The 9,939-nt window shown below is 49.6% G+C and overlaps 1 protein-coding gene across 1 annotated transcript in view; it reads left to right on the top strand.

Moving 5' to 3' along the window:
* Nucleotides 1–9,939, top strand: part of RNF165 (ring finger protein 165) — a 20,486-nt gene that overhangs the window by 1,204 nt on the left and 9,343 nt on the right. Inside the window, exons 2-3 of the mRNA XM_021713354.1 lie at nt 1,997–2,107; nt 9,661–9,790. Of these exons, the coding sequence (XP_021569029.1) occupies nt 1,997–2,107; nt 9,661–9,790 (241 nt within the window). The remainder of the gene's footprint in view (nt 1–1,996; nt 2,108–9,660; nt 9,791–9,939) is intronic.

Genomic DNA, 9,939 nt, shown 5'->3' with positions numbered 1-9,939 from the left:
GACTAGGGCCCGGGAGCACCGGCCAAGGGAAGGGCTGGGTGCGGGCAGCGCCGGGGCTAGGGCGGGTCAAGACTGGGGAATGGGGGCGTCAGAGCCAGGGAGGGTGGAGGAGAGGGCGGGGCCGGGGCTGCACGCCCGGTTGCCGCCGCCGGGGCCGGCCGGTGGTCGTCGCGCGGGGCGCTGCCGGCGGTGGCTCTCGCTCGGGGCGACCCCTTTGCGGCCGTGCGCGCTGCCCCGGCTGCAGGCCCCTCCGGAGGCCGCGTGCGTCCCCGCCACGTCACCCCGGGTGGGGCAGGAGCGGGGCGGACTCTCGGGCGGGGTGCCCGGCTAGGGAGGCCCTCGTGTCCGCCCCGGCTTCTTGACCTGGGAGAATACCAAAGGAGGCCAGGCACAGCGGCTGCCGCCTGCCCTGCCAGCACTCTGGGCGGCCGAGGCGAGAGGGCTGCCCGAGCCAGGGGTTTCAGACCACGTGGTCAGCCTGGTGAGACCTCGCCTCTACGATAAATCAAAAAGTGAGCCGGGCGAGGTGGCGCGCGCCTGTAGCTCCAGCTGCTTGGGAGGCTGAGGCAGAGCCCAGTGGGTCGAGGCAGCCTGGGCAACAGAGACTCCGACTCAAAACAAACAAGCCCACAGAATACCAAAGGAAGTGGCTGACTAAGTGCTCACAGGCTAGTAGTGGGAGGGTCCCGCTGCAGACCCAGGAAGCGCTGGGACGACGGCAACCTCAGCATACGCAGCATGTGGGCAGAGCTGCTGTGGGACCCTGGGCAGGCCACCACATCTCTCTGAGCCTCAACTGTCGGCTCACGTGGGACATATCAGTGGTTCTCAGACCTTCTGGTTCCAGGAACTCTTCCACATTCTTACAAATTACTGAGAACTACAGCGAGTGTTCATGTGGGTCATGACGACGGATGTTTGCCATGTTCGGGATGAAAACTGTCGATGGGTGCAGTGGCTCATGCCTGTAATCTTAGCATTTTGGGAGGCCGAGATGGGAGACTCTCTTGAGGCCAGGAGTTCAAGACCAGCCTGGGCAACATAGACCCAGTCTCTCAAAAAGCTAAATAAAACAGAAAAAATGTTAAAAATATATATTAATTCACCTAAAGTGCTACTAATAAACTCGTGTTAATACCAATAATATGTTTTTATGACACATAGCTACTCTGTGTAAATTTACCAAGAAGAGTGACGTTTTGTGCATACTTACAAATGTCTTTAACGCACGGCTTCCTAGAAGACAGCTGTGTCCCTATGTCTGCTTCTGCATTCAGTCTTGCAAAATCCCGAGTCACGTAGTTGCTGGAAAATCCCAGTGTTCGCTTGTGAAAGAATGAACATAAAAGGGCAGGAACCATCACAGTGTTATTAGGAAAACACTTCAGACCTCTCAAACCACATGGGAGGGTTTCAGGGGTGCTTAGAGCACACTTTGAGAACCACTGGACTAAGTGATCTCTAAGGCCCAAGTGTCCATGACCATAGGGTTTGGGCTGCCTGGGACAGAAGGCAGGTGTTATAGGCAGTCAGAGGAAGGAGAGGTCACCATGATCTGGGGTGTTCCGAGAGGCCTTCCGGGAGGAGGTGGGCTTTGGCCTGGGCCATGAAACCAGGAAAGAGTGTGGGAAAAGGTTGCAGAGTAAAGATCCTGATGGGAGCAGAGGGGATCACGGCAGGCAGGTCTGATCTGTGTGTCTCAGACTGGGCGTCCTTGTCCACCGAAGAGAAGGGCCGAGGAGACCAGGAGTTTGGGTGGGGCCAGGTGACCTGCAGCAGATACCCCTGGGGGAGACCCGTGGGCAGCAGGAGGCAGCAGAACACCCCGAGGGCCCAACCACTGGGCAACTGGAAGCTTCCATGCAGTTTGGCCAGAGCAGGAAGACCGTTGCTCAGCAGGCTGTGGGCTCTGCGGCGGTTGGGCTGGCGGGGGTGCCCGAGCTCACGAGGGCTGTGGCCGGCAGCCCCTGACACCTGGTCTTCCCCTCTGGCGCAGACGGAGTCAAGAGCGCGTGTCTGTCCACCCCCACCGCCTCCACCCTGGCTTCGACTTCGGCCACCAACTGCAGACGCCTCAGCCCAGGTACTTGGCTGAGGGCACCGACTGGTGAGTCCGCGGGCCCTGGGGAAGGGGGGTCTCGCTGGAGCCACGAGTTCCCGTTTCCTTCACTTTGGATGGTGCCGGAGGCCCAGTCTCAGCCTCTGGCCCGTGCCTCTACTCTCAGCCACCCTCAGGGCCAGCTGGCTCCACCCGGCCCGAATCCAGCCGTAGCTCAGACACAGCCCAGCGCCACCATGTGCCAAGCCTGGGGCTCCGTGTTCACGGTCCTGCAGGGGAGCAGAGGGACAGGACGCGCAATGGGCCCCCAGCTCAGTGAGGGCTGTGAACCGGCAGTCCCTGGGAGAGAACAGAAAGGAGGATTTCGAGGAGCTAGGGTGGCCGGGAAGACTTCCTGGAGGGGGTGAGTCTCAAGGGATACACAGAGAAGGGCTGAGGTGTGCCAGCCGGGCTGCGCAGGGCGGGGGTCCCATAAATGCTGGCTCGCGTGAAACCTGAAGACAGAGAGGCAGAGCCCGCCAGGCAGGGTTCGAGGGGGCAGGAGGGGAGCTGGGAAGAGAGGCGCGTGTTCATGGCGAGTGTTCATGGCGCATGTTCATGCAGCCTCCTGCAGCCAGGATAGGGGTCCTTGCTGTCCTGGGAGATGCAGGGACCTCGGTCTGGGATCCTGGGTCCCATCCAGCTCTCTGGCTCTAGCTCAGAGGAGAGCTGATCTTAACTAGGGCTGGATCAGAACCCTCAAATTCTTTAAAAAGATGTGCAGCTCGCTGAGCATTTAGAGGTCAAGGGCATCTAGCCTGTCACTTGTTTTTAAATCGTTCCTGGAAAAAACCATCTATCTATCTATCTACCTATCTAATCTGTCATCTAGCTAGCTATAATCTATCACTTATCTATCAATCATCTCTCTACCTACCTACCTACTCGACATATATTATCTGTCAATCTATTATCTATCTATTATTTTATCTATCTATGTATCTACCTACCTGAAAGGCCCCAGCCAGCCACAAGGAACCCGCCCCCTCCAAAGTCTAAGCCTAGGCGTGGCCCCACCTAAAATGGCGCTCCCGCCCAAGAAGGCGCCCGGACAAACTAACATGGAGGCTCGGACAAGGCCTTCCGGGTTCTTCTTCCACAACAAAGCCGACCACTCCGCGCCCGCGAAAACCCCTGCCAATCCCCAAAATACCTCACCTGCCGACCAATAGGTAACCGACAGGTCGCTTTAAATTTCTATAAAACCTGCCACACCCCTGCCTCCATGCTGCAATCTGATTCTCAGGTTCTGTAGCCACCGTGCTCACCCCCATTAAATCTCTTGGCCTTAAAGGGTGTGGAGTCTCACTGCGCGCCACCGTCTTTCACTACCTATCTATTATCTATCCATCTATTATCTCAATCATCTATCTACCTGCCTGCATATATGTTGTCTATCAATCTATTACCCATCACCTATCTGTCAAGCTGTCTTCTATCAATCTATTATCTATAATCTATCATTTTATGTCTACCTACCTATTATCTATATATCACCCTGTTCTCTATCAATCATCTAATAATCTATCAGTTTATGTACCTACCTACTATCTATCAGTCTGTTGTTTATCATCTGTTTATCTGTCTGTCCACCAACCATCTGTCTACACAGACGCGCGCGTGCGTGTGTGCGTGTGTGTGTGTGTGTGTGTGTGTGTGTGTGTGTGTGTATTTGAGGGAGAGAGAAAGGAGGACACGGCAACACAGCACCACAGTGATGTGCAGTGGATCTGGGCGGAGGGTACCGGGAATTGTTGAGGCTGCTCCTGCAATTCTCGGGTTGTGATGTCACTTTGGAGACCACAGGAAATTCCCCCATGGGGAACGCTGCACCGTGCTTAGGACGAGTGCTGTTGTTGTGCCCCTTTCAGCCCTCGGTGGTCAGGCGAATGGGCTCCGTCTGGGGCCGCTTTGGGAGACGCCAGGGGACCGAACACTGGGCCCTCCAGGGTGGGAACAGCAGGTCTCCCAGAGCCAGGCTCCAACCCCGTGTGTCCTCAGGTGGCTCCGTTCAGTCGACCGTCCCTCAGGGGACAGAACGCACTGCCGTTTCTAAGGAGCAGACTCAAACTAGGAGGATGCAGTTGCAGTTCAACTTAAGGTCTGCCACTCAGGCAGGGGCACCCTGGGGGGGCCCAGGAGCTTTGTGATGGGGATTTTGCCAACTGCATCCCAGCCCTGATTTCCACAGCCTTCTTCCACAGGGAGATGGGCCACCTACTAATTGGATGACCGAGAAAGCCTTCTAGAAGGGCTCCTCTCTCCTCTGCAAGGAGCTCCGGGAGGGGGAGGGGAGGAGGAGGGGAGCGTGTCCACAATGCCCCCTTTAGAGGGACATCAGGGGCCACTGACTTCAGCCCTTGGGCTTCTGGAATTGGGCCTCAGGCCCCAGGCCGCCCTGGCCTTCCCTTCCTCTGGGATCTGGGAACTGGCCCCAGACGCTTCTCTCCGTGGGGCACCCTGGGACAGTGTGGGAGCAACAGACCTTGGGAGACAAATCCCCAGCTGCCCCTCTGGGGCCCGTACCTGTGCCCCACCCCTGCCCCCGGGCCTAGAATTTGCTCGTGAAACCCGTCTGGGCCTGGAAGCTTCTTGATGCGAGTTTTGAATCACACATTTAATTTCTCTAATAGATATCACAGCCTTCAGGTTGTTTAATATCCTTAGTTAGTCTGGGTGATTTATTTTCGTGTATTTATTTTTGCAATGGAGTGTCACTCTGTCACCCGTGCTTGTCACGGACTCCTGGGCTCGGGGTTCTTGAGTAGCTGAGACTCTAGGCACACACCACCCTCCCCGGCAGTTTGGGTCACTTGTGTCTTTCGAGAAGGTTCTTATTTGTGGGTTTTATTGGCATCAGGATGTTCATAATATTTCTTAATTAACTTTTTAATATCTTCAGAATCTGTAGTTAGTATCCCCTCTTTCGTTCCTAGTTTTAGTAATTGGTACTTTCTCTCTTTGCTCTTAACCAGTCTGGCTAGAGTTGCAATCAACTGTATTGTTCTAAAGAATACAGCCTTTGAATTCGCTGTTTGTTTTTTATTTCGTTGATTTCTGATCTTGCATTTGTCACGTCCCCCCTTGTGCTTACTTTGGGTTCCAGCATTTTAAGGCAGAAACTGAGATTATGACTTTGGGTCTTCTTTTCTAATATGAGCATCTAAAGCTATGCAGTTTCCTTTAAGGGCTGCAAATTTTCTCATTTCCATTATGATTTCTTTTGATCCTGAGTAATTTAGAAGTATATTGCTTAATTTTTGAAAATTTGAGATTTTTCGGAAATCTTTTTGTTGTTGATTTCTAACTTAATGCCAGTGGAATCAGAAAACATGCTTTGTATCATTTTGTTCTTTTTAAATTTATCAAGACTTGCTTTATGGTCTAGCATATAACAAACGTTCTATACGTATTTCCTTAAATGTATATTCTGTTCTTGTTGCACGGAGTGTTCTACAAATGTCAGTTAGATCAGGCTGGCTGATAGGGTTGTTCTGTCTTCTATACGTTTATGACTTTTGTGTCTACTTGTTCTGTGGATTATGAGGGAGCCGGGTTGAAGTCTACAGCTGCAATTGCGAGTTTTCCCTTCTCTGTCTGTCAGGTTTTGCTTTTCTAGTCTTGACTTGTATATGTTAGAATATCATAAGACTTGCCATTTCTTCAAGACAAACTGGCCCTTTTATCATTATTAATACTCTCTCTTTATCCTTCAAAGTAATCCTTGGTTCCAAGTCTACTTTGTCTGATAGTAACATAGCCATTCCAGCTTTCTTCCAATTAGAGCTTGTATGGTGCATTTTGTTCTTTTCTCAACTTCTAAGCTAGTGTCTATGTCTTTATATTTAAAATTTGTTTATATGCAGAAGATGGTTACTATTTTGCAATGAAAATCTCTGCTAATTGATATGTTTAGATCATTTACATTTAAATCTACCATCTTGAGCTTGGTTTGCTATTTCTTTCATTTGTTTGGTCATTGTTTTTGGTTCTTTTTAAAAATTGTTTTAGTCTGTTTCATGCCTTCTTTTGTGTTTCTAGGATTAAATATAGGCTTAACAGTCATATCACTTTATTTTATTTTACTTTATTTTGCAAATGCATTTTATTTTAACTTAATTTTGCAATATGCTTATTTAGCGTGTCACATTCTACCCTGAATAGAATTGTACCACTTGTGTGCGATGTAAAACTCTTACAGGAGGAGACTTCCATCACTCCTGTCCTTTGCTGTCCATTTTGCAGGTTCTACCTTTACATGTATTCTAATAAACCATCACAATGCATTATCATTTTTGCTTTAAACCAGGGATTGGCAACTATGGCTCATGGATCAGATCTGGCCTACTCTCTGTGCTTGCAAATAAAGTGTTAAGGGGACGCGGCCACACATATTTGCTCGCCTACTGTTTATGGTTGCTTTTGCACTACGGTGGACATTTGAGTAGCTGCAACAGAGCCCCCGAGCCCTTAAGGCCTAAAGTATTTGCTATTTATAATCCTTTACAGAAAAAGTCTGCCAATCTCTGCTGTAAACAATCAATCTTTAAGGAAAAATTTTTAAGTAGGGAAAGTGATCATTTATATTTCCCACATAATTATCATTTGGGGCATTCTATATTCTTTTGTCTACATTTAAGTTTCGGTCTGGTGTTACTTTTCTTTAGTCTGAAGAACTTTCTTTCACATTTCTTTATTTCTTGTGTGCCAGGCTTCTGGCAGTACTTTCTGTCAACTTCTGTTTGAAAAGGACTTTATTTCACTGTCGTTGTGAAAGATGCTTTAGATGGGTATAGATTTCTAAGTTAACAGGTTTTCTGTTTTTTCAGTTGTTGAAAGATGTCATTCCATTGTCTTCTGGCTTGCCTTTTTCTTGATGGGAAGTCTGTGGTGATTCTAATGGGTCTTTCTTCACTGCTTTCAAGATTTTATCTTCATTATTGTTTCTTCAGGAATTTGACTATATGCTTTGGAATGGTTTTCTTTGTGTTAGTCTGTGTGAAGTTTGTTGAGGTCACTGAATCTGTGAGTTTATAGTTTCATCATTTGGAAATTTTCCAGCATTTTTCCCCTAAAATATATTTTCTGTCATATTTTGGGTCTTTATTTGGTCATGTGGCTAGCCCCTTGATAGTTTCACTGAGACTCGGTTAATTTTTTACTCTTTTTCTTCCCGTGTACTTTAATTTGGATTACTTTTATTGCTGTGTTTTCAAGTCACTAATCTTTTCTTTTGTGGTATCTAAACTGCTCTAATCCAATTCAGTGCATTTTTCATTTTAGACATAGCATTTTTCATCTCTAGAAGTGCCACTGGAGTCATTTTTAAAAATATCTTCCATTTTTCTCCTCTCTGTTTTTCTTTTACAGATTTGAACATGATTATAGTGGCTATCTTGGCATCTTTGTTTGCTAATTTCATCTTTGTCATTTATGTGTCTTAGAGTATTTCTTTTGATTGATTTTTCTCTTGATGATGTGGCATATTATGCTGTTTCTTAGAGTATCCAGTAATCGTTTACTGAATTTTGGGCGTCGTTTGTTAATAGCTGTGAATTGTACAAAATTGTTGAGTAATTAGAATTGTTTTACTCATTTAAAGAGTGTTGGGCTTTGTTCTGGTAAGCAGCACTTGCAGTTTAGTTTGATCCTTTTGAGGTTTTTTTAAAGTCTTATTACAGCAGAACTGGAACAACCCCAGAGGAGAGACAAATCCCTAGATTTACTCTATTAAGTCTTATAGGTAAGCTTCAGAAGTCTCTTCCAGGATCTCTGTCGAACCATCAAGGACTGTCTACTCTGGCTGTTTGGAATGTGAGTGCCTGCCAGCCCTGTTTAAACTCTGGGAACCATTCACTAGTTCTTGGTTGCTCCTTGCAGTTAATTTCACCCCATGCGTGCGGGTCTTAGTATTCAGCAAAGAGTCAGGGAGAGCCCTATGCAGATATCTGGAGCTCTTATTCTATGTAACTTCCTCTCCTTTCCAAAACACAGCACCACAACTTTCAGAGACCCCAGACTCCCTGAAATAAGGTCTCTGAATCTTCAACTTGACAAGGCCACCGTGCTCTGATCACGGTTCCCCTTCCTGCTCACAGTCTGGGATGCTCCTTCATGTAAAAAGCTAAGGAGGTTGTAGGACTGAGCTCATTTGTCTTCCTTCTCCAGGGATCACTGTCTGGACTACTTTTTATACAAGTCTGGAGCCAGATGTCTCATATAGTCTGTTCAGTTTTCTAGTGGTTTACAGTGAGAGGGTAAATCTAATTCCTGTTACCTCATCACTGCTAGAAGCAGAAATTCATTTAATGCTTCTCTCTGTTTTTTCTTTAAGTGTATTTGCTGGAGAAACCAAGCTGTTTTTCCTGCAGACTTCCCCCTTATCTGGATTTTGCTGGTTACCTTCTGGTGTTATCAGTTAAGATGTCTCTCAGTGTTCTGTATTCCACATACACTGGCACCTATATTAAGGCTTGAGCAGATTTGGGCTTGACTCCTATTTATGGCAAAAGCACTTGAGAGGTGGTATCGTGTTCTTTCACTGGAAAGCACACACGGTCTGGCTGTCTCTCCGTCTCTCCTTTTGTGGTGTTAGCTGCAGTTGATCTTTGCCTAGGTTCTTTATTTCTTTAGGGATGCAAGATGGTGACAAATAACTAATCATCTCTTATTCCTTCATTAGCTGAAAAAATGTAAAAAGAGTCATTTCCACTCATCCACTACTTGATTACCCTGAAGTACAGTTAATAAGCAGGCAGGATAAATGCTGGGTTCTTTCCTTTTATTCGCGGTTTTCAAAATGAAGAATTTGTTCCCAGCGTCTTTCAGAGGGACCCCATCTTCCAGCATTGGCTCACTCTCACGGATTTAAGCTGATCCCGTGCGTTTCAATCTCTGTTGCCGCTGCGCTGATAGGCCTGCAAAGTGTCTCAGCTCTGGCCGTGGGAGCCCCTTTAGTTCGGTGCCGGGCCCTCTGCCATGACCCTGGTCGCCAGTCGAGAGCTCTCTTGTGCTCCACGATGACAAGATGTTTCCATCTCCTCTTGCACGCTTCCTCCTCAGACCTGAAACTAGCCATCTTCCGACCTAGCCACTGGCTCCTGTTCAGCATCATTCGTCGATTCGAGGGAAAGCGGGGTTCCTGTACTTTGAGGAGCGGGAAGCGGGGCGGGACACGCTCGCCGCCCCCCGTGGAGGGAGCCGCCGCGGTTCCTCCTCTTTCCGCGGCGTGCCAAAAGCCTGGCCCCCGCCGCGTCCACTCGGCCCCGGGCGTCTTCCCCTCGCTCTGGATCCCCGGCCTGCGCTATTTGGATGCGTCCTCGCGTGTTTCTCTCTGGGAGGGAGCTTCGGTCCGATTTCCAGGAGGGGCACGCACGGCCGGACGGCTCCACCTCCTCCTCTGGCTTGCTTCCTCCGCCCACGAGAGGGGCAGGGCGGGGTGGCACAAAGCCCGCACAGCTCCGGCCGGGTGTGACTGCCATCCGCGCCAGGGCTCCAAGCCCCGTCCCCTCCGCGACGGCGAGCCACACAGCCCTGCGGCTCACCGCGGCTGTTTCCCCCAGGGACCTCAGCGTGGACGCGGGCTTGAGTCCAGCCCAGTTCCAGGTGCGGCCCATCCCCCAGCACTATCAGCATTACCTAGCCACGCCTCGAATGCACCACTTCCCCAGAAGCTCCTCCTCCACGCAGATGGTGAGTGCCGGCCGCGAACTCCCCAGCTGCCCGCGGGGTGCCAGTGGCGGGGCTCCCTCGTTCGTCCTGCCCCCACCGTGGGTCCCGGCCGCATCACCCCCCCCCGCCACGCCACTGTGTTTCCCGGCCCCCCTGAGCCCCGTGCGTTC

Source organism: Carlito syrichta, unplaced genomic scaffold (assembly GCF_000164805.1).
Source record: "Carlito syrichta isolate Samal-C Ts95f unplaced genomic scaffold, Tarsius_syrichta-2.0.1 Scaffold304483, whole genome shotgun sequence".
In the NCBI taxonomy this organism is placed as follows: domain Eukaryota; kingdom Metazoa; phylum Chordata; class Mammalia; order Primates; family Tarsiidae; genus Carlito; species Carlito syrichta.
The sequence above is the reverse complement of the archived record's forward strand: the minus strand, read 5'-3'. Positions and strand labels throughout refer to the sequence as shown.